The 24593-nt window shown below is 40.6% G+C and overlaps 1 protein-coding gene across 1 annotated transcript in view; it reads left to right on the top strand.

The window, feature by feature from the left end:
- The first annotated feature begins 4931 nt into the window (after positions 1–4931).
- AFF3 (AF4/FMR2 family member 3) overlaps positions 4932–24593 on the top strand; it is a 429746-nt gene continuing 410084 nt past the window's right edge. The window contains exons 1-5 of the mRNA XM_044919020.1: positions 4932–4963; positions 5477–5551; positions 7825–7945; positions 8982–9294; positions 9445–9827. Coding sequence (XP_044774955.1) covers positions 4932–4963; positions 5477–5551; positions 7825–7945; positions 8982–9294; positions 9445–9827 — 924 coding nt within the window. The remainder of the gene's footprint in view (positions 4964–5476; positions 5552–7824; positions 7946–8981; positions 9295–9444; positions 9828–24593) is intronic.

The raw sequence follows: 24593 nt of genomic DNA, 5'->3' as shown, positions 1-24593 counted from the left end.
CTAAAAACTCACTGGAGGGTATTTATAAGAGAGAGTTGGAGCAGTCATCATTTCCACTGAGTTAGAAATGGAGTTAGGACTCACTAAATGATCAGTAAGGAACCGACGAATGTCCAGCACCATATTGCAGAAGCATCATGTCTTTATTAGTGTAATTATGGTATTCCCTAATTTTTAAGGAATTCACCATACAGAATTCTGGGACTGGAGTATTAGTTAATTGCTAGTGCTAACTCATTTGAATTGCTTATCCCTGTTACATTTTATAAGTTTTAGAAGAATTCTTGAGTTAACACTTATCAGCCAAGGAGTCTTAGCCAATCTTAGAAGAATGAACTGAAATGGTCATGATCCGAAAATTAACACCCTTCTGCCTGGCATTTACTAGCAAAAGATGGGGATACCATTTGTCAAAGCCTGTCAGTGAGCAGGTTCCCCAGGGAGCCAGCGGAGCAGGGTCTAAGAATTCGGTTTCTGGTGCCAGACTGCCTCGCTTCAGACCCTAGCATTGTCGCTCACCGGCTATGAGACTTGTACAAGTTAGTTAACCTCAGAGCCTCCTGTTTCTTCACTGGTAGATGGGGATAATGTCTCTTGGGGTTTTGAAAACTACTCAGTGAAATAATGCATGTAAAGTACTTCATGCAGTGGCTGCATGTAGTAGTAAAGTGTTGTTGTTATTAGCAAAATTTAATATGGGCCTGATGGGTTTGGGAAGATGTTATAGATGATCCCAAAAGCCTATTTTTCTGTGGAATATTTGTGGGCTAAATTTGTCTGTGGGCGTTCATTATTTTGTGACTCCTGTTTCCTAGTTTCACCAAAGCTGTGGTACAGGACAAGTGATTCTGGCACGAACCACCCTCAATTCTTTTCCCATTCTTATAGAACATATTGGCAGCCCTGAGGCAGAGATCTGTAAATGCTCTCAAAGAGAGTTTTTAAGACTGCATTAAGATTGACATCACCTTTGTGATCAGAGACAAACAAGATTGGACTGACTTTTCCAAGGTACCAATGGTAGAAATAATATTGGGGGTCATACTTACAAAGCTGTTGGCAAAGCCAGTGGTGTGATGCTGCTGGGGGAAAATGGAGTAAAGAGGTGTGGGAATGTCTAGTATAAGTGAGCAGGGCCGAGTGATGTTCTTCAGGATTTAAGGGTTTGTTATATGCACCATTGACCAGTCCTCACTCCTCAGCAGATCATTAACTACCAACCTCACCATTGTTCTCACCATTACCACCACCCCACCACCCCATCCCTTCCCACCACCCCACTGCTACCACTCTTCCCACTACCATCGCTCCCATGACCACCATCCCCATGACCATCATTATCAACCCCCCAACATCCCATCCCCTCCCCCTTCCCCCAAGCCCTCTTACTGCTGCCACACCCACCACCCCCTTCATCCCCCCCCCCACCCCCATCATCCCCACCATTACCTCCATCACCCCCCACCCCATACCTCCTTCCTCTTCACCACCCCTACCAACATCATCCTTCCTACCCTTCACCCCTCACCCCCAGCACCAGCACCAGCACCATGGCTACAAGCGTTCAGGGCCTTGAAGGACTCCAGTTGGGGGATCCTTGCCTCTTTACCAACCCACCTTGTCTCTGTCTGACTTGCTTCTCTCACCTGCTCACTCTGACCACCTTCCTGTCTTTCAGTCTCCTAGCTCTGTCTGGAGATTAAGAAAGGAATTCACAAGTATACTTCAACAGTCTTGCTTTTCTCTGACTGAAGAAGGGATTACTGATCTTTTATCATTTGCTTTATAAATAACAAGAGATGATAATTAGTTTGACTCATTAAGTTTAAAGCAATTGTTATAATTTTGCAGTGTTTGATTAAGTTTCTTTAATTATACACAGTTGTTGATGTTTCTGCTCCAAAGAACAGGAGAGTTTCTATGAAACACTCTTCTCTCTACTTAGTGCCTTTTCTCCTTCCTGTTTGCCCCTGTGGCTGCCAGTGCATACTCCAGGGGCAGGTTAGCATTTTGTCCAAGGACTCTGAGTGTCAGAAGATTGTCTTCTCTGTGGTCAAGGTGTTCAAGGCCCGTCCTGATGCAAACTGTAAAGGAAGGGACAGGGTGTCTTTTATTCTTCCCTGCATCCACCCTTCATTTATTTACTCCAAACCCAACCTGCTCCAGGAAGGGGTCAGATAACCTTATTTAGGGTAAGGAAGCAATGACAGGGTAGCAGTGGAGCAAACCAAGCAAATGAAACTTGAAATGCGGAATTCCAGCGGGTTAAAGAACTGGGCTGGTGTGGGGAGGGCAAAGGTCACCTCCTCCAAATACTGTCGAAGGCCACTTAATAGTAATTTGTGTATCTTGGACTTTTAAGCTCTTCTTCCCTTCGCTGTCCTCCACCTGCCCTTTCCTCAAGACCCAGCTCAAAGGCAGTCTTCTGCAGGAAGCGCTCTGGATTCCCTGCGCTCCCTCCTGCAATGCCCCAACCACTTGCTGTCAACATGCTCTTTTAGAATGGGCCCCTTCCCTCTTCTCCTGTCTCCTGAACCATAGCTGCTCAGCAGCAAGAAAGGCCAGTCTCAGCTCTCATTGTCTCCCCTGTATCTCACACCATGGCTTTCAGGAAATGCTTTTGCATGGAAGTGAATTGTATTTCTGCTATATGAAGAGGAGAGTAGTTTTTAACCATGGAGAACATGGTAACTGTCTTCAAAAGATCGGTGAGAGGTGGTTCTTTCTCTTCTCCTTGAATTTACTTGTTTTCCAGACCTCAACTCTGGAGATATGCCCGTAGGTAGGACAGAGAGAGAGAGAGAGAGAGAGAGAGAGAGAGAGAGAGTGTGTGTGTGTGTGTGTGTGTGTGTGTTTTAAAGAAGAAAACACTTTGACGATTCTAGTCAAGGGGTGCAATTAGCTATATATACCTTTGGCTGAAAGCTTCCTCCATGGGAAGTGCGGTTTGTTTGCAGCGAATGTTCAAATGTAAACAGGCTGCATGTGGATGGGCTGGAGGGCAGAAAGCAGCCCCTCCTGGCCAGCCGGGCCTTCCGGGTCCAACCCAGGCTCCGCTGAGCAGGTGGCCCCACCAGCTCCAGCACCTGTCCCCCCAGTAGGGCTGCATGGGCAGAAAAGAGCAGGCTGAGGGATGGGTAGGATTTGATGAAAATGGTGATACCAGCAGCCCTGGCTGGCTTATTACTTAAGAGTCTATAATTTTTAAATTCACTCATCCGTGCTCTAGGCCACTCTTCTGTATTACAAGTATATCCTTTTATCTTGTGGACTGTGGAAAGAAATTGATTTTTGTCTTTTGTTTTTTTGGGGACTGTAAACAATTTTAACAACCCAGCCTTTATTCCAGACTTTTCCTTTTAGTTCTCTCTGAATGCAAAGTAGCTTCCCTATGTCTCATTTGTCCTGTCTTGCTTTTATGAGGCTCACATTCACTGTTTATTGATAGTGCGGGCTTGTAGACATCAGGATTTAGGAAGTGTGCCCACCTTTCGCTCCTGGGTCGCTCCCCTTCCATGGATTGACATTGCTGTCCCTTCTACATGATGGCTTCTTTATGACATTGTTTTGATGATCGAACTCTTATCCTAAGTTCCTTGATCTTTAAAAAAGTTAGCCCCGTAGTGATATCCACCATCCTTGTCTTTCTCCAAGGGACATTGTAAGGATAATTTAGAGACCTGTGTGTGAAGTATTTTGAGCTCAGTAGAAGGGAGAAGCCATCAGACTCAAAGGTATTACTATTATTTGGTTTCATACTGTTACCATATGATCAAGAATACATTGATTTTGGAAATGGTGATAATTTCATGTTTGGAATTCTATTCTACCTAATCAGCATAATTGGCTTTGGCCTAAACCCTACACTTACCTCATTTTATAGATTAAAAACAAATAAAGGGAAATGATCAGAAATGTTTTTACTACATTTTTCATTGGCTGGTTTTTTTTTTATTCTAAAAATAAATGAGTCTTTTAAAGGGAGTTGATTAAAAAGGTTCATTTCCTGGGAATGTTATGCATCTGCAATAAATAATAAATAATACTGTAGCAGTTGGCTGCCTCCACTTGCATACAAAATAAATAAATACATTTGGTGACATACATTTGAGGAGTGTGATTCTTATAATTTTCATGGAAATAAGGAATAACTTTACAGATGATAGAGATTTTACCATCTGTTAGTAACAACAACAAAAAAATAACACAGCTCATAACATGAGGCTCTTACTGAGTCTAATGTATATATTGGCATGCCAGGAATCAGAATTCTCTACAACTTTAGTCAACCATCCCCAGGGAAGCTGACATGACTTCCAGCATGTCAGGGGAAAGGTTCCTTTGCTTCTAAAGCAAATGGCATGGTCTTTACATTGCTTGAATGGCAGAGGAGGGAAGAGGACTGAGTTTAATGGTGAGAGATCAAGAGAAAGGCACTCTCCGGAATTGTAAGTACCTGCACAGATTTCACTGGTAATTAGTGGAATGGTGGACTCACTGTCGGGAAGATACTGTCTTTATGAGTTAAAACATTTAGTGTTGGTAGAAAAGATAAGAGTTCAGACGCTTAGAGAAAGATGGCGGGTGGCAAGTGCAGACTTTCTCTACAATGACATTTGCTTTAAGCCGATAACATTTTAGTTTCCAAGGCCTGACATGACAGGTAGGGGTTGTGGTTCTAGTGAAGGAGAAGGAGTCAGGTGGGTCACCATTAGGGAGAATTGAATGCTCAGTGAAGGCAACAGAGCTGCCTTCCAAGGAAGGAGAAGAGAAACCAAAGGGAAGGCATTGAAGAAGTATTGGCTCTCTCTTTGGGTTTCCTTTGCTGTCTTCTGGAGAAGGTGGGGATGATTGTCATTTTTGGTCTTTCTGGTTTCATCTGGTGGCATGGAGGGCACTGCAGCACAAGCATCGTGGCCGTCCCATAAAAGATGGCCAGCGCATTTCTATTAGCAGATGATGTGTGGGTGGTCCTGAGGGCGTTCAGTCCTTCTTAGTATGAGAAGGCATAGGCTGGGTGTGCAGGCAGAGCCTTGTTAGAGAACTTTAGCAGCAGGGGTGTGTGTCTTGGAGTGCTTTTGGTTATCTTTAAATGGATTGGGGAATGAGGCAGGTTTAGTTAAAGAGGAGCAGCTTGCCTCTCCCCTCCAGCTTCCCCATATTTTGAAGTGATTCTTACTCCCTGACCCTGAAAATGTAGCAAGTCTGATAGCTGCCTAATTGATTATGGCTTTTAGCCTAATGCTAAACATCTAACCCATGGGGCAAAGTAGGTAGAGTTTATAAATTTGTTTTCATTGCTATACTCTGTATTGTCCCTCCCTTTTGTGTTACACCTCCTGTTTGGACCCTGATGTCCTGTGCTCTTTCCCCTTGGCCTTTGGCAAAAATGCTGACAAGCTCATGCACGTTCAGATACCAAGGGCTGATCAGGTTAAAGTGTTTCCCCTTCTTGTGGTGTCTACATTTCTTACAGGGGTGAAGACATCTTAAACCAGAGGAATGACTCTCTAGTTGTGGAATTTCAATCATCAGCCAGCCGATGCAGGAGGTATTATTTTGGGCATGGGGGCCTCTCAGAAGCCCTGAAATCATCCTAAATGACCACCTGCCTGCTCCATGTCACATAAGGCCACTTCATGCATCACACCAGTCTTGTGTGTGTGTTGGTTTGATCTGCCTGAGGGCAGCGAGCATGTTTGTGGAAGTCTCTGTGCATGGAGTTCTGCACAATAGGTGCTTCCCAGATGTCCGTACGTGCCGGAGAGGGGAAGAAGTGCAGTGCATGCAAGGCAAGCTTATTTTTCTTACTGTGGATGCTGGTATTGGTCCCAAAGTGAGCAGGTTCATAGTAAAACTCGAATTTACTTCTTTGTTAAAGCTCACTTCATGCCCATCCACAGCATGAGTCGTGTGTTGTCAGAGCAGTCCCCATTTGAAATTCATGGAATGTTCATGAAAGCTGGGGTTTCATATTGCAAATGTCCACAAGCAGGGCAGGACAATCATAGCCTCTTCTTTGAACTGGAAGCCTGGTTCTGTGAATAAGAGTGTCATTTTCATCTTATGCCTCCCTTCTGCCAGTCACTATCACCGTAGCGCCCAGAGAGTTCTTAGTGATGGCGAAGTCGGAGCTGTGAACCTCTCAGCTGGTAAGGCTGTGGCTGTAGCCTCCGTTTATGTGAAGGTCACTGGTTGGATTCCCCAATCTAATGACTTTGGGTAATGTACTAAAGATGAATTAAAATGCTAATAGGTGACAGGTTCTGGGTATTTTAACATTCCCTAATCTTAAATGTAAATGAAGTGCCTTAGGTGTTCTCACAGCCTTGCTGGAAGCGTACTTAGCGTTGCCCCTTAGCAAATTTAAAGTATATTCTGTCCCCCCCCGGGCAGAGCTCGAAGGATAAGCAGTATTTATTTTATGATCATTTTATTTGTTCCCTCTACAGCTACATGGCACGATGTTCTCTCTTATACTCAGGATAGCAATTTAGCTAAAACAAAACAGGACAAAACAGAATCTCGCTCTTTTCATACGTTTCTGTGAACCCACAGCTCCTTTCATTATTAACATTTAAAAGCGGTACATTGGAGTTTGGGCACCTAAAGCTATTCCAAAGCCATTTTGTAGATTACCTTCACGTTCAAACCTTACAACGCCATGAAACATCCCTGTTTTATAATGAAGACACTGGGTGCAGAGAGATTGTATGGCTTCTCCATCATCATGTCGCTGGTTATGGGAGAACCAGAGTCAGTAGGCAGCTGTCCTGGCTCCCCCCTCAGGCACCTGTGTATTAGCCTCGGTGGGAGCTCGAAGCAAAACAAGGTCACTTAAACCAAATGCTTCTGCTAGGAAATGAAGACAATGCTCATTCTGAGGGACCTGCCAGTTCTCCACCGAGGCCAGACTTCTTTATATACTGAGCTTGAAAAAACAAGTGTATTTCCTTCCTTCAGTTAATGGGTCACTTCCTTATTAGTAGTTGAATTAGCCCCTTTATTTTCTCCTTATGAGGGGGAAGGAGCACTGTTTCTCCCTTAGTCCTCCCAGTTATCTGGTGTCTGGTCACTTCATAATTGTATTTTGGGAGAATAGATATTAATTTTCTTTAACAAAAAGGCTGAGATCCTTGATGACACACCGTAATTCAATTTCCACTCTCTCCCTGCGTTTCCTGCACCCCTTCCTCCTGGCACATTTTTCATAGTTAGGAGGAGTGATAGTGTCAAATATATCAGAAGGAAGAATTGATTCAGTAGTAGTTTGACGACTTGACTGATTAACAGAGATCAGAAGAAGGCTCATAACTGTGAAAACCACTGCAGCATGGAGTTTTAACAGCTCTTTAGGGAGCTAGTTAATGAAAGAATCAGTACAGAAACAGCCATGCAAAAGAAAAAAAAAAAGAAAGAAAGACAAGAACAGGAGCATTCCCATATAACACTCAGAGGCTATGGCATAAGGGGAAATAGGCTCATAATTTCTATTTACACATCGCTGTAATTACCGTCTGCCTTAAGATTACTTTTAGTCTTCTCCTGTCAAAGTTGCTTAGATATTTCCTGTCTTACATATCAGGCAGAGAGGTCTAGACTGGTTGGAACTTGCCCTAAGGATTTTTTTTTTCCTCCTGAAGAATGTAATTATCAGACACCCAAGCTCCTACTGCTTGATTAGACTGGCTCTAATCTGATCCTTCTCCTTATCACGGCCATTCGTCCATGAACCAGACTTCTGCACTCAGGTGAATGTTCCACTGGGCTTTAGCCTTTAACTTTTTCCTATGTGGTTGTTCTCTTCTCTTTCTCCTGACGCAGTGTCTATGAACCAGATAGAAATGTGTTACGGAGGAAAGAGCGAGAAAGAAGAAATCAGGAAACTCAGCAGGATGATGGCACATTTAATTCGAGTTACTCCCTCTTCAGTGAACCCTACAAGGTAGATGGTTTTCAGTTGTTCGTCTTCTCCCTCACTTGTACCTCTCCCCCTGTGATGACAGTCTCTCCTGGAAGAGTTAACCAGCCAAACTTCAGCTGCTTTTCTGCCTGTTCAGCCCAGGAAGACAGCTCAGCCACTCAGAATGAGGTCTTCTCCCACAAATCTTGGTGTCCAGTTCACACGACTTGACTGCCTGTTCCCTCAGTAAATTATAACTTTTGCTTCATAATGAGAGCTGCTTGCTGTGATTTTTTTCCATAGTGTAGACTTCATTTCTGCATTGATTTTCAAAGTCAATGCCACTTGTAATGTTTTTTTTTTTTTCCTAAGCTATTCGGAAATAAAAAGAGGTTGGGTAACCTATTTGCCACACATGGGTCATACTGCGGTCAAGGTACCTGATAGGGTAATGAGAAAAAAACTGCTGGATTGTTTCTCATTTACACCAAAGGCCAGAGATACAAGCTGTCTTCCAAAATGAAAGACCTTCTGAGATTTCACTAATATCTGAGGCCTGCACGGAACCATGGGTAGTTTAGGCTGGTGTCTCCTTGCACATTGAGCCCCATGTTCATTTTAAGCTGTATGCTGACTTCTTCTGCCTGTCACTCTGGGTTTCTGACAAGAATCACTATATATTTAGAAATTGGCAGCGGAACAATTTGAGCCAAATTTGAATTTTTAAGAAAAGCTTCCAGAGGGACTATATAAAAGAAAAGAAACCCCAGTCCTGGAAAGCCTCAATCCTGACGGTTTTGCGAAGCTACGGTGGTATATTTTCTGATTTCCGTAGCTGCATCACCCCACCGAGGATAGATTCCCTTTTGATGTAGTCTGAGGCTCTTAACGGCTTCCTGGTCCTGGCGTGATGCAGGGTGGATGGACTTCAGAGATGACGATTCTGATTTCATCTCCCAGCTCTCATTCTGAATGTGACAACCCTGACTCTGTGAGCCAGCACGGCACCTCTCCGTTGTCTCCTGTGTTTCTCTTCTCTCTAATGACAGGGTGCTTGTTGTGTTTTTCTTTTCTCCAGACGAACAAGGGGGATGAGCTCTCCAACCGGATCCAGAATACTTTAGGCAATTATGATGAAATGAAAGACTTTTTAACTGATAGGTCTAATCAGAGTCATCTCGTTGGCATTCCCAAACCTGGGGTTCCTCAGGCTCCTGTGAACAAGATCGATGAACATTTTGTTGCAGATTCAAGAGCCCAGACCCAGCCCTCGTCTGTCTGTAGCACTGCTTCTTCCACACCAGCCGCTGTCCCCGCACAGCAGAGTAAGAGGGGCACCATGGGCTGGCAGAAGGCTGGGCACCCGCCATCAGATGGCCAACAGAGAGCAAGTAAGCACGGACACAGGTTGCTTGATTTGAACAGATCTGCTAACCCAAAGAACCATAATAAAAAACCTAACCAGTCTGTGTCGAGCCCCTCATCCTCATCTTCCTCTTCTTCTTCCTCTTCTTCTTCTTCTTCTTCTTCTTCCAACTCAGCACACCAAGGCTCTCTCAGGACCTTGCTTGGAGATGGTGTTGGCAGACAGCAGCCACGAGCCAAACAAGTGTGCAATGTAGAGGTGGGTCTTCAGACCCAGGAAAGGCCACCTGCTATGGCAGCCAAGCACAGCGGCAGCGGACACTGTGTTCAGAACTTTCCTCCATCCCTGGCTTCAAAACCCAGCCTGGTCCAGCAGAAACCAACTGCATACGTGCGGCCGATGGACGGCCAAGATCAGGCTCCTGATGAGTCGCCAAAGCTTAAGTCATCCACAGAAACCAGTGTGCACTGCACGTCATACAGGGGAGTCCCGGCCACCAAGCCAGAGTCCGCCAGAGCCAAGGCCAAGCTTTCCAAGTTCAGCATCCCCAAACAAGAGGTGAGTCTTTTCTCAATGCCACCTACATGCATCTGAGTTGATCTCAGTGATGACTTGACAGTTATAAATTCAATGCCCATGTTTCTTTATTTTCAGCGTGTGAACAACTTTGTGTGGTAGGATTTGTAGCAATCGCTAAAGGAGGATGTACACATAAATAATAATTTCTTAAAATCTCAAATTGATTATCATCATTTTTTTTAAGTTCCAACATATGCAGTTATGTGTCCTTGTTCATTCGGGAAGGAATGTTTCCTTCAATATAGTTCAAGGGATTTTTTTTATGAATGAGTCAGTGTCGACATGGATAGTATATATTAGAAATAAAAGTATTGTAAGGGCCATATATAAAGAGGTTAATTTTTATGTAAAAGAGTTCAGAAGTTCAACATTTTTGCCAGTTTTGAAATGTTCCAAAACATAAAGGAAACTTCATAATGATTTTTAAAGTAATTATTAAATGACTCAATATTGAATATGGTGAATATTGAAATGTATCAGATGTCCCATCCATATTATAATACTTAAAATCCAGGTTAATTGATGTTCATCAAGTAAGGACTCTCCTTGTCCTGTGAAAATGATCTTAGGTTATATGAAGAGAGTGAAATCTTTTAGTTCAGATTCTTCTGGTTTGCGTCTTGAATTTAATCTGAAGTATTTATTTATTGCATTACAAAATGTGTAGACTAGGTGTGTGGAATATGAGAACTCAAAAAGGCAAATCACATAATCACAGAGGTAGCAAAGAGTCTAGTCTACTTGAACAGTAAATCTGGATAGAAAATGAAGTCTTGTTTTAGAGGAACACATTTCATCCTATATTCCAAATTGATGACACTTGTCAAGAACACACGAAAAAGTATGCATGCACATTTTTTTGTTTTGCTGTGATGTGATATACTAACTAACATAAAATGTGAATTCTAGAGCATTGGACTTAGGAACTATTCAGTTTCTTTTTTCTTTTTGACATATTCGGTTTTAAAGATGGAATAACACTGTGGCTAGCATATTCTTTGTATCTTAATTTGATTTAATGACCAAATAAAACACAAAATGATTTGATGTTTCTTGTTGGGAGTCTGACAAGGCTGAACTTAATCATTTCTGAGCTGAGCTCTCACCTCAGAAAGCACCGTGCACCAATTGGGAGATCAACACAGTGCCCTTAGAGAAGATATATTTTTTTTAATTCCGAGATGTTTACACAGGTTCTAATGAGGAAATTAAGTGACATGTACACCAGTAACTCCTTTTGATTATTCGTTTATGATGGATTCCATAAAGTATTCTTAGGAATTAATAGAAGCAGCATATAACTTCTGCAAGCATTTATGTTTTGGAAAGTTTGTAGGAAACACATATGAATATCACCTTATAAAACTGAATTTATCAAGCCTTTTGATTTGTGTTATCATCATCAAATGACCTGGCAAATAAAACATGGCTTATCCTTGAACAGAGGTGACTATAACTGCCAGGAATCCATTATAATTTTAATCCCAATTGATTCCTTGTTAAAATGATTTTTATGTGCCAGAGAAACTTCAAATTTATTAGGTAGTAATTTATTTATTTACTTTGTAACCCAGTGAGCTGATAAAGCCCTGGTTAAAAGCCCATTTTTGATAGCCAGTCCAGCCTTATGCAGATAACTGTACAGTTTTCATTAGGCTTTTGGGTATGTCATTAATAATGTGGACACTTTCAGGACGCCCTTCCAAGACCCCAGATTGGGAATGACACATTGTACTACGGTTCAGTAATCACAGAAAGGGAAATGCCTGAGATAGAAAGTCATACCAAGAAAAATTAGAGCTTTTGTACAGGAAGTGTTTCATTGCCCCCATGTAATGACATTGAGCCTGTCCGCTTGCTCCCTTCCTAACATTTTATACTGAATACTTTAAAGAGGCCAATCATGCATTGATAGAAAAGAGGTAAGAAGTGTTGTTCACAGAACAAAGTTTTAACTGGTGGATTTGTTTTTTGGGGGGTTTTTTTGTAGGGGAGATAATACAGTCCTTATTTTAGCAAAAAACTGTGTATTATGGAAAATATGGTAATTGAATTGTGCAGCACTTGTGTGTTGCACTCCAGTCTATTATAATAAGAGAATGACTCTTTCCCAGTTAGCAGCAGGGTAGTATCTATAAGTTATATTTCCTATCCCTCAGACTCAAAGAATTTTTTTGTTTGCTTGTTTGTTTTACAGTACTCCAAGAGATTCAAAAATACCTTTTGCAAGTATATCACTCAGTGTTTATAGGGCATCCCTATAAAATGCACAATCGTAGCATAGAATTTTATCAGCTAATCGGATTTTGCTTTTTGAGGAAACATTTGCTTTTATTTTTTGGAGAGAATAAAACAAACATGGCAAATAATTAAGAAATATTAATGCCTATTTTTTTTACACAGATAGTACCTAGATGAAAATGTCCTCTTGATAGTACTGACATTAATTTCCAATAATTTAGGGAATGCGTTTTTTAGGGAAATTTACAGAGGCTGTGACCGAAAGGGAACTTTTTCATGACTTGACTATAGTTTCCCAGGACGTTAGCTATAGAGTGAGACTTATGCCTGTGTGAAGGATTTGGGGGCTAAAAGGAAGTGTTAGGTAAAAAAGACGTAAAGACAGTGGAGATGCAAATATAGCTGAATAAGATTGTGTAGGTACAGTCCTCATAAGAAATCAAATCAATGACTAGGTATAATGCAATAGGAGAAATTAAAAAAAAAAAAAATCTAAGTTGTGATCTCTGCCTGCAAGAAATTTACATGAATTGAATAAATTAAACTCCATCACTTAGCTTTTAATTTGCAATTTCTCTCACGTACAGTCCAAACTAAATTTAAAATTGGCCTTCTAGTTCTAGAAAATTTCCTCACCTTCATAATCCTTATAGTAGAAAAATCTTGTGCTGTTTTAAAAAATTGAGAATTTGTGAATCTCTTTTGCCTGATTTTATACTTCATAAGTTCTTCATTCTTTTTCTTACAACATCTGCACTCTATCTGCTGCCATGGTGAATTATTTGTTATAATTCTTTAGTCTTCAATAATAGGTAATTAGTGTGGAAAAATTCAGTGCAATTTGATGTGGAAGTTAAAGACCTGAAGGGGTTTCTTTAACTGATACACCTGTCTCTTGGCTGGTTTTCCCCAGCTCAGTTTTGTGTTAAATGAAAAACATGTTTTTGTTGTTATAGCTGACTTTTTTATTCTTGATGCCATCCCTCATTAAGTGAGCCTTCCCTGGAGCGTCACTTGGAAGGGTGACTAGTGTTAGGTGAGAGAAGAGACAGGGACATAAGAAATGACTGCAGATGCATTCTAGAACATTCTAGGGTAGGGCACACTAAATTTATTTCCAGTCGAAGCAAATCTTTTTTTGTTTCGCATACACACACAAAATAAATGTTTTGCCCTTAACATGTAATTCAAGATCCAGACACTGGGGACTATTAACCTAGTGGGGCAGATACAAGTTTTGTGGGACCTAAAATATATACCGTCTTTGGGGTTTTCTTCAGTAAAAAAGGAGTAGAAAATTACCTTATACTTGAAATTTTTGCAAAAACAAGTATTAACTCATTGCTAGGGCCCCTCCTGGGGCCTTGGAGGAATCTTCGCTTAAGAGGTCCTGGAGCTTATGCGTCATTAGCTTCATGCTGTATCTATCTTTGGCTCATGGAATAATAAGAAATTGTTATTAAAATGATAATTTTAGGGGCGCCTGGGTGGCTCAGATCGTTAAGCGTCTGCCTTCGGCTCAGGTCATGATCTCGGGGTCCTGGGATCGAGTCCCGCATCAGGCTCCCTGCTGCTTGGGAGCCTGTTTCTCCCTCTGCCTTTCTCTCTCGCTCTGTCTCTCATGAATAAAAAAAAAAAAAAAAAAAAAAAATGATAATTTGAGATTTGAAAAGAGTGCTTTATATTGGCCTCAAACTTGGTAGAATTTAAAAATACATATGTATATGCTAGGTGATACAGGAAGGCAGAAATGGGACAATACTATAAAACAGGCCTAATATGCAGTGCTGTTGAGATAAAATATGGGAATATGGGCCTCACGGGCCATGAAGTTAGTTTGTTTGGCAAGTTTCAGCTTCAGTGGCACTCCAAAACATACACATTTTAGTTTCTGTTATTAATTTAATGAGCAGCAATGATTTAAGGCCGCCCTTGCAGAAGGGCTCTGATGGCTGAGAATAGAACAGATCTGAAAAGCCAGGGAAGGATGGAAGGAAAGCAGGCAGGGCCTGCTGCTCTTAGCTGAGTCAGTGATAAGGAAAGAGACACCTGAATTTGAATATAAATTAATAGACCGTATGTATATGAGGAGTTTTCCTAGGGGTTGATACACAGTGGTTCATCCACAAGAACAGAGAGACCGTTTTTGGTTGATCAGAATTTCATTTGTTAAAATAAGTAATTAAATAGTTTAAGGTGTATTGATTAATCAGCATATTCATGACGGGCATTTTAAAATCACCCATTTATACCATGAATAAGAGCAGAAAGATAAAGCACCATGATTCCACAAAATAGCTTCCTAGAAAAGCAATTAACTGATTTTTTTTCTAAGTTCACAGAAGATAAATGATTTAGGCTTCCTATTTCCTGACACTCTTGGTTACCTTTGTATGAAAATGGATTTTTTCCAAATTAAAGTCGGCACCAGCCTGTCGGACGGGAAAGGCATCTGCAGAGCAATGTGTACATTACATATTCATGCCAGTCTAAATTTCTTAATTACATTTGAGATGTATAATGTTTTCAAATGGAAGTATGCTATCTGATTGCTCATTGATGAAATGAGGGTGTGTGGCCAGGCTGGCGACTCGGTTTCTCTGTCTGTTGTGGTTTCATCCTCCCCATCATCATCACCTCCGTCCTCCTTCACCCACTGCAGACCGAGGCCACGTCCTGTGGGACAGCAGGGCTTAGTAACAGCACAGATGGTTATGCTCCATGCTTCCTCCTCTCCCTGTCACGCACGCCGTGCGTTCTCTTAGTGAGGATGCGGGCAGCTTGTACCCCTTAGACTTAGAAGAGTGAAGACCCACAACTTTGATCTCAGATACTGGATGAAAGCACTTGTTTTCCATCTTATAGATGGGTCACTCTGAAGGTCATAATGAAGGCTGGCAAGTGGAAATGTTTCCATATTTTTTGGCACTTTTATGTTCAGCTAGTGCGGCCCTAAAGGTAAAGCACTTAGCCACTTAAAAATATCTCCCATTTCTGTAACCCTTTGTTAAAATGTGTCTTGTGTTAAGGTGCCGGTGTCCTTTTCCATCCCCTTTCCTCTCTGGGCTCCTTTAGGTTCATATTATAAAACCACATTTTCTAGCCATGAGGTAGGAAACTACTCCCAGGGATGGAGGTGTTGAGAGCAAGACCCGGAGGGAGGCCATTAGAAAGCCCCACTTTACATTCCCTGTATATTTTCTCAGTTCTCATAAAGTTTCCTCTCCCGGAAAGCATCTGGACAGATTACGGGGCTGTTTGCCCTCAAACTGCAACCTTATGTGTGTTGACTTCAAACCTGGGGCTAATCAAGAGCCTAAGCCCTCTGTGTTTGGAGTCACTTGAAGAGATGGTATGTGATCCAAGAACCTCTCCCACATTGGAAAAACCATCACTGGACAGTCCAGTGACAAAAGCCTCTTGTTCTGTATCTCATCTGTTCTTGGTTGGAAATCCTATGCACCCTCTCAGATACACAGGGATGCACGGTGGAATGATGATGGGTCTGCCAGGAGTAGGTTCAAATCCTGGCTCTGCCACTCATTAGCCATGTGGTGGGGAGCAAGTAGTTTTAACTTCTCTGGGCCTCAGTTTTCTTATGTGTGGAGAAAATGATAGTATCTACGTGGCAGAGTTACTGGAGAGAGGAGTTGATCGATGAGTTGAAGAACGTCATGTGCTTAGCACAGTGACAATATGGTAAGCATTCAGGAAACATTGGCTGTGTTACCTTTACTAGAAATACCTCTGAAACGACAAAAGCAAACAAGATACGGAAGTGAGGATATTATTGGAAGTGGTTATGTGCGTGCGTGTGAACTAGAGAGAGAGAGGCAGAGAGAGGAGGTGGGAAAAAAAAGAAAAATGAAATTCTGAAAGTTCTTTTGTGTTTATTTGTTGGAAATAATGGAAATCTTGAAGACTGAGATTATCCTGGATTAATATAGCAAAGCCTGAGTGACGTGATTCTCTCTTATTTAATGCTTAGCCCCCTCCTGAGATTTTATTGCCAAGCCTGGGATCGGATTTCCTCTCTCTTTCTGTGTATTTGGCTTTCCTGAGCTATTATTACCTGTAGTAGAACATATCACACTTGAGCTTTATTTCCAGTTAAAGGAAATATAAAGTCAACAAGATATGGGCTGAGGAAAAGTGTTAAAATTTTCAGGTAGTAAGTATTGAGAATGACTCATTGAAACAGATCTCTTTGAAGCCACACAGTATTAAATGGTGTTTAATTGGAAGAATCACTTACCCACACGATTAACCGGCGTTAGCAATGCCTTTATAGTAGAGGAGAATGCAGTTTCCCTGCTGCTAGTCACACATTCCATTCTGTAGCTGCATGCGTGACGAGCAGCCTGCGGCTACCCCTGGACGGAGCAGTTTTCTGTTTTGGCCAAAGGGCAGGCTTTAGGATCAACAGACATTTTCAGAAGTGATACTGCCTGGGACCCATCTCTGCAGTAATTGGCCTGATTTTAGAACAGAATGAGGAGTATGGCTTCTGGAGCTAGATTGTCTGACTTCGACTCTCGAGTCCGTTGGCTCACCAGATGACCCTGTGTCTCAGGCTTTATCTCTGACACAGAATCATGATTGTACCTTTATTAGTGGGCCCGGGCTGCCGTGGCGAAGTACCGCAAACTGCTTGGCTTAGCACAACAGAAATTGTCTCACAGTTCTGGAGAGCCCTGAAATTAAGGTGTTGGTAGGGTTGGTTCCTTCTGAGGGCTGTGAGGGAGAATCTGTCCTAGCTCTCCTTCCCTGGCTGGAAGATGGCTGCCTTCTCCCTGCGTCTTTACGTTGTTTTCCCTCTACCCGTGTGTCTGTCTAAATTTCCCCTTTTTTTGTAAGGACATCAGTCATATTGGATGAGGGCCCACCATAATGACCTCGTTGTTAACTTGATTACCTACGTAAAGACCCTATCTCTATCTAAAATTTAAAATTGTGAGGGACACAATTCACCATAACAGTACCTGATAGCATTTGATAGCATTTTTTATGACTACTTAATAAGTTAATAGTTGTACAGTGCTTAGAATGGTGTGCCTGGCACATAGTAGGCACTTAAAAGTCCACAATAAGAACTTATGATTCTTAGTATGATTATTGATAGTAGCTCTGTTTACTTCACATTTACCTTCTAATGTGCTCAGCCCTGGACAGTTTGAGAGCTCAGAATCTGGAAACTGAGGTGAGGTGATGAATTTCACTAGAATATGAATGTCGTAAAAGCAAGGATTTTGTTCTGTTCTTTTACTGCTTTGTTTACTGAAGCTTCCCTAACTGTGCCTGGCACATAGTTTGTGCTCAATAGGTATTTGTTGAATTAGTTAATTAATTTAAGGCTATGGGTGAAGGAAGTCACTCCCCTCCAACAACTGACCTCCTCTCCTTGGGGCATCAGTAATTCCTGCCAAACCTTTTATGGGAAGAGAAAAGCCAAACACTGCCAACATGTAATTTATAGCTGCTGTTACAAAGAGAAATAGGAACCATATTTACTGATGTATGTAAACACAGCCCATGTAAAATAAACCATGGAGCTATATGCTGGCCTCAGAAACAAAAGCCAAAGCAGGCCGGGGCTCTGCCAGGGATGTTATGTGCTCTGCCTCTTTTGCCTTGTTCTCCTTTGTTTGGTTAGTGTGAGTAAGAGCCCTGACCTGGGGGCAGTGTGTACGGTGCTCTGTGTATGTGCGGCAGGCAGATGCTTCTGTTCTCTGACCACTATGATGTGAGCTGTAGCAAAAGAATGGAATGAGGAGGGTGGTGAGGGGCATAGGGGACAGTGCGGGGGAGACCACAGTTTCAAACTTTCTGCCATGTGAATTAAGTTTTAATGGATTTAAAATAGCCTGGCATACATGGAGCTCATAGAGGTACTCCTTGATGGCAATGGGTACTGATTCCCAGAATGGCTCTTTCTCTCTACATTTCATTTTGTGCTTCATGGATCTTGTTTCTGTCATGATTCCTATTTCACTTATTCATGGTAATGCATTATTTCATAACTTATGCAAACATAATCCGCATATTTATCCAGAGCTCTGTTTATTTGTTGTCTTGGAGACATATCCTTCAGAAATATTGCTGGTTACATAGCATTTGGGTCCACATAGCCAGTGGCATGCCTTTAATACACAGTATATGTTGGACTCCTTATCTGTGTGACAGAAGACTAAACAGTAGAAAATAGAAAAATGTGTACATTCAGTTTTGGATCTACATAAGCCCTGGGAACAAATATGGATCAGCCGCTCTCTTTCCCCTCCCCCCCCAATTCTTAGATGTTTTGAAAACCTCACAGAGAGAGCATGGGTGATGGAAGGTCTCCTCCAGACCTCCTGTGGGATATTTGACTCCTCCCTGTGACATCCCTAATGAGGCTCTTCCTGTCTGTGTTCAGCCCCCACAGGTAAGAGGGAACTTTCTACCTCCTGGGGTAGCCTTCCCATCTTTGGGCAGCTCTCACCCTTCCTTACGTTGACCTACAAATCAACCTTCTAGTCACTTGCACTTCTTAGCTGCCGGTGTGCCCGCTGGGATTTCACATTGCTGGCTCTTTCATTTGTGTTTGTGTTTTGTTATTAATTCCCATAGGTTTGGTCCTCCGGACAGTCCCTCCCTCAGGGTCACCCCATGCTTTTCCCATGGCGTCATAGTGATTTAAACACGAGTTCTCAGAGGAGCCTTCCTTGCCTCAGTATAGCCTATCTCGATTACTCCATTACCATTTTGATTTTTACCCTTTTATGATTTGTGGTAAGTATTATGGAAAAGAGTAAAAGTGGCTGGGTTCACACCTGTAAAGGAGTGAAGGGTTTGGAGGATAGGGAGTAGGTTGCACTATTAAAAAGGGTAGTTAAGGGGCACCTGGGTAGCTCAGTTGTTAAGCGTCTGCCTTCGGCTCAGATCATGATCCCGGTGTCCTGGGATTGAGCTCCACGTCAGGCTCCCTGCTCAGCAGAGAGCCTGCTTCTCCCTCTGCCTCTCACCCTGCATGTGCATGCTCTCTCTCTCTCAAATAAGTAAATAAATAAATAAATAAATAAATAAAGTATTTTTAAAAAAGGGTAAAGTAATCCTCATTAAGAAAGTGAGATTTGAGCAAGAAGAATGTGAGGCAAGGTTAACACGAAGGTATCTGGAGAAAGGAGTTAGTGGGAGTAGAGTGGATAGCTCAGGCAAAGGCCCAGCTCCTCACCCTGTAATACCAACAGAACAGTGTGCTGGCACAGAATGCACGAGAAGGACGGAGGCGGGAGAGGAGCCCACATCATGTAAGGCCTTTAGGCCACAGCAAGGATCGTGGTGTTACTGCGGGTGAGAATGGGGAACCCTTAAGGAGTTCTGAGCACAGAGTGTCACGGTCTGACTTAGGTATTACAAGGATCGGTCTGGCTGTCAATGTTGAGAATAAACCGTAATGGGATAGAGGTGGAAGCAGGAGATCACTTGGCAGGTTATTTCCCTAATCTGGGGCAGAGATGATAGCAGTTATAGGAGTTAGGTGGTAGCAAAGGTAATGAGAAGGTTGGATCTGGATATATTTTGGAGGAGAGTCAGGTAAGAATTGACTGGTTGGGTGACAGATGGAGAGGAATTGAGGACAAATTTTTGACTTGAGTAACTGTAAGGTAGAAGCTGCTTTCAGCTGAGATGGGAAAAAAGCAGGTCTTTGAAGAGAAGAGCAGGAATTCGCTTGAGCTTATTGAGTTTGGGGTGTCTATTAGACATCCAAGTGGACATGATCAGTACACACACACATTGGAGCCACAAGCGTGGAATTCAGTAGAGAAGGAAATATGTATCTGGGCTGGAAGATACAGATTTGGAAGTGGTCAGCATACATGTGATAATGCCTTGAGGTTGATGTGGTCACTCAGGGAGTGAGTGTGGCTAAAGAAGAGGGCTGAGCCCTTATGCATTCCTACATCAAGGGATTAGTGAGAAGAGAAAGTGCCGGCAAAGGAAACAGAGAAGGGATCAGTAGGTTGGAAGAAATCAGTGCAGTATCTAGGAGACATGAGAGAGGATATCAAGAAGAGAAGGGAATTAGCAGTTTCAGTTCTGCCGATGATGGATTTAGTAACATGGAAATCATCAGTTACTTCAAAGAGTGTTTTGGGGGCCAAAGTCTGAGTTTAAGAGAAAATCAAGAGAAGGAATTAAAGATGTTACATAGAGACAACTCTTTCTAGAAATTTTGCTGCAAAGGGCAGCAAAGATTTTGAGAGTAATATATCTTCATTATAAAAATTTGGGTAACATTAAGAACATAAAGGAGAAAAAAAAAACATGTAATCCTGCAGTCTGGAAATGGTCACAATTAACATTTTGATATAGATTCTTCTGTTTTTTTCTATACTTAGACCTTCTTTATTGAATCCGGATGAAGCTATCATATATGGTTATTTTCCCAATTATTCTCCTTGCATGCCATAACCACTTTGCCATGTCACTGAACAGTCTTTGGCAAAATTCAGTATATGGTCTTTGCATCTCATTTAGTTGAGAATTTCAATGGTTTTATCCTATGCAGATACCATAATTTATTACATAATCCTTTTGTCAGGCATTTAAGCTGTTTTCAATTTCTTTTCACTATTGTAAATTATTATTATTATTTTTTAAAGATTTTACTTATTTATTTATTTGAGAGAGAGAGAGAAACAGCACGAGAGGGGAGAGGGTCAGAGGGAGAAGCAGGCTCCCCGCTGAGCCGGGAGCCCAATGTGGGATTCTATCCCAGGACTCCGGGATCATGACCTGAGCCGAAGGCAGTCACTTAACCAACTGAGCCACCCAGGCGCCCACTATTGTATATTATTCTGCAATGAATAGCCATATAAGTAAATTTGTGTAGATATCATATTTTCCAAGGAGAAATTCTTAGACATCTAATTTATAATTCCAAAATGAACAAAGGTTATCATGTATAATCTTTTGTGATTTTCTTTTCATGTTCTTTACCCATTTTTCTGTTGAAGTGTTTGTATTCTTTCTTACTTAGTTATGAGTTTTTAAAATTAAGAAAATGAACCTTTTCTAAATGTATTATAAGCAGTTCTCCCAGTTTCTTGATTAACCTTTGTTTATAATGTAGAAATTAAATTTTGTATCTTTCTTCCTTTTGATCTCTTCCTTTGTAATTATGGTTAAAAAGGCTATTTCCATAGATATATTAAAGAGTTAAATCTAATGTGTAAAACCATAAAGGAACTAGATGAAAAGTTAGCCATCTGGAATTTATTTTAATATAAGGTAAGCCTTTACTTACTTGTTTATTTTTCCCCACAGTCGTATTCCAGCATAAGCGATGACTCAGTCTGTCTTTTCTTTATAATTCAATATGAAAAAAAGATAAATACTCCGTCTTTATGGAATTGTGACGTCGCTGTGGGTAGGGATCCTACAATGTAATTTCTTAGAGACTGGAAATCTTAAATCAAAATGCTCCAGCCTTTCTTCAAGACCCTGGCATAAGTCATGCCACTGCCACAGTCTACTCCAATCATCAAAGAGTTTCCTTTCTTCTAAATTCCTATAGGGTCCATGTGTGTTATATTACCATATATTATTATATGCTGTTTTGTGTGCCTGTCTGGTGTCACAAATATATTGGAAGCTCCTCGAGCACAGGCTCTGCTTCTTATCTGTGTTTGCGCCATCACCTCGAAGAGGGTTCTGTTAGGTCTAGTACTTAATTATCTTGTTCCAGAGGTCAGGACTTTGAGTTTTTCCACCTGAAAAATGGAGACAAATATATTGTAACTGGTTTGAATGATGTTAGGTAGATCAGTAACAGAAGTAAAGACTAGAATGAAATTCAAGCATAGCATATAATCTGACCCAGGCTTCATCCCTATCTACTTATCAGACCTCTTGCTCTTTTCTATGTATACCATTTTTCTTTCAAAAGTTCCTGGCTTTGCTTATGCCTGGAGTATTATTCTTTCCTAGTTTGCCTGCCAGATTCCTCCTTCAGGTCCGGTTCCTCTTATAAAAAATGATATTTGGAAATTAGAAAGTCACCAACCAGAATTGATTGTTGTTAATGTATTGGCATATTTGCTTTCCATCGTATTCTTGATAGGTATCTGCTTACTTACTCATTGTTTTTGTTAACACGTTACATGCTCATTCAAATTATCTAAATAATGAAGAAAAATGAAATTTAAAAATCAACTCAAATCCCACCATCCAGAAAAAAATTGCACAAACATAAGATGAATTTCATTCCGGACAACATTGTCTCTCTTTCTTCACCTCTCTCTTTTTATATTTCTTTAGTTTCACCAAATTTGAAGACTCTCTTGAGCTTCCATATATGTTCTTCAAATATGCCCATCCTGTTACTTCTTGAAAATGGTTTGCTCTGTCTGCTTGAATGCCTAAAGAATTATTTCTTTAAACTTCTGCAGCTTAATCAAAATATGTCTCAGTATTGAGCATTTCCTGAAACATGGATTGCTCTTTCAGTCTTTCCAGATTAGTACATTCTTCCTGTTCAGGGAGTTTTTTTTGTATTAAGTGTTTACACACATTGTTTGTACACACTTTTTTTGATTTGCCTCTTAAAGGAATTACTCTTGTGTTGAATCATCTTTGTCTTTCTTATCTATTAGTTCCATTCTAATTGCTTGGATCTGTATTTTTTTCACATGTATTCACTACTATTTTCCTAAGCCTTTCCTACATGTCAGTGATCAGTTTTTGATACCTATTTTGTTTTTCACTATGTCGATTTTGTTTTCATTAGCTCTATCACATGATTATACAATTTTGTTAACAAAAAATTGTGGCCCCGCCAATACTTAAGTCATTCTCTTCTAAGAATTTATACAATTTTACTTCTCACTTCTATTTTATTATTGTAAGATTAGTTTATTGTTCTAATTCAGGGTTTTCATGAGAAAGTTAGAAATGAAGCTTTTCTTCGCTTTTACTATAAAATTTTGGTTCTTCCCTTTCATAGACATTTTCTAGTACCAAAATTCTCAGAAAAAGAAGCATGAACATGGTGCTGCTTCATGAGATGGATTCCAAAAACAGCAACTTAAAAACAAGACAAAAGCTTATTTTTCTTATATTATAAATCTAAGCTGGAATGGTGATTCTGGTCTGTGACATCCTATCATGGACTCAGGCTCCTTTTATTCTATAGCTCTACCACCTATAAGAGTGCTACACTTGTCCACCTGATCCAGGATGGCCCAGGTTCCTTTTGAGCCCTCAGGAAGAGGAAGGGGAAGGGGGAGGGCATATCCTGTTCTTTAAAGTTTCAACCTGGAAGGAGCACAGACTATTTTCCCTCACATCCCATTGACCCCAAGTAGTCACCTGGCTGTCTTAGCTTCAAAGAAGGCTGAGAAATGCATCAGACTTTATGCTGGGTCACCATGTGTCCAGATGATTTTTTTTTTTTTTTGTATTATGGGCAAAGGCATGAATAGATATTAGGGGAAAAAAGCAGCTTCTGCCCTGTAGTAGAAATTACTTTATGTCAGTGGTTATTTAAGGGTTTGTCTCATGATTTTTGTGAGCCTTTCAAAAGAAGGAATCCTTTTCTCCATCCTCATTTCCCCAGTGCCTGAGTCCTACATATAATAGGTTGTTCAGTAGTTTTTTGTTAGATAGTTGTTTTTGAATTAAAATGACACAATCCATATAATTTTTTGAATTTCTGAATGAATGGGGTCTATAAACTCATAAAGTGTTTTTAGAATATTATAGAAATTTTTGACAAAGAGGACAGGGCTCCCTATTATATTATTCTAGTTTGATAATTGTCCAATGATAGCTACAAAGTATATGAATTTGATTGAAGTATAAATATAACCAGTAATATAGGCTCTTCTTACTCAATATGAAAATGTCTTTGGATAATAAGTGGATTCCTATCTAAATTCATGAGTTCTCTTATGACATTTGGGTTAAGCCTGAAATGGATTAATCTTTTTCTGATAAAGTTTCATAAGCTGTGATTTCTCCAGTGACCATGTTTAATTAGATATTAAATAAACTGCTTATCTTTATACCAACAGGTTTTATGACAGCATTTTTTTCCTGAGCTGTATTTCACAGATTAAGTAGCTAGTAGTAGTAAAAAAAAATGAATAAATAAATAAATTTTTTTGGTAACCATATATCCTTAGATTAGAAATTAAAACATGCCCACTTTTTAAATGAAAAATAAATATCCAAGCTTAGATTTAAAGAACAGAAATAGTAAGATAGTCTAAATATATACATTTAGTGAAAATAAATTCATTTTGTTTTTCTAAGTACTATTTTACCCCTAGGAATTGGCTGTTTTTTTTTTTTAAAGTGGACAAAATTCCATTTAATCTGCAAAGGCTGAAACATTTTTGTGATCAGGTTCTGAAGGTTTTAATTAAAAACTTGAATTTTCTTTCTTTCCTCCTTTCTTTCTTTCTTTCTTTCTTTCTTTCTTTCTTTCTTTCTTTCTTTCTTTCTTTCTTTCTTTCTTTC

The sequence above is a fragment of the Neomonachus schauinslandi genome, chromosome 10, assembly GCF_002201575.2.
Source record: "Neomonachus schauinslandi chromosome 10, ASM220157v2, whole genome shotgun sequence".
NCBI lineage: Eukaryota > Metazoa > Chordata > Mammalia > Carnivora > Phocidae > Neomonachus > Neomonachus schauinslandi.
Note: the sequence above shows the minus strand (reverse complement) of the source record. Positions and strands in the feature narration are given on the sequence as shown.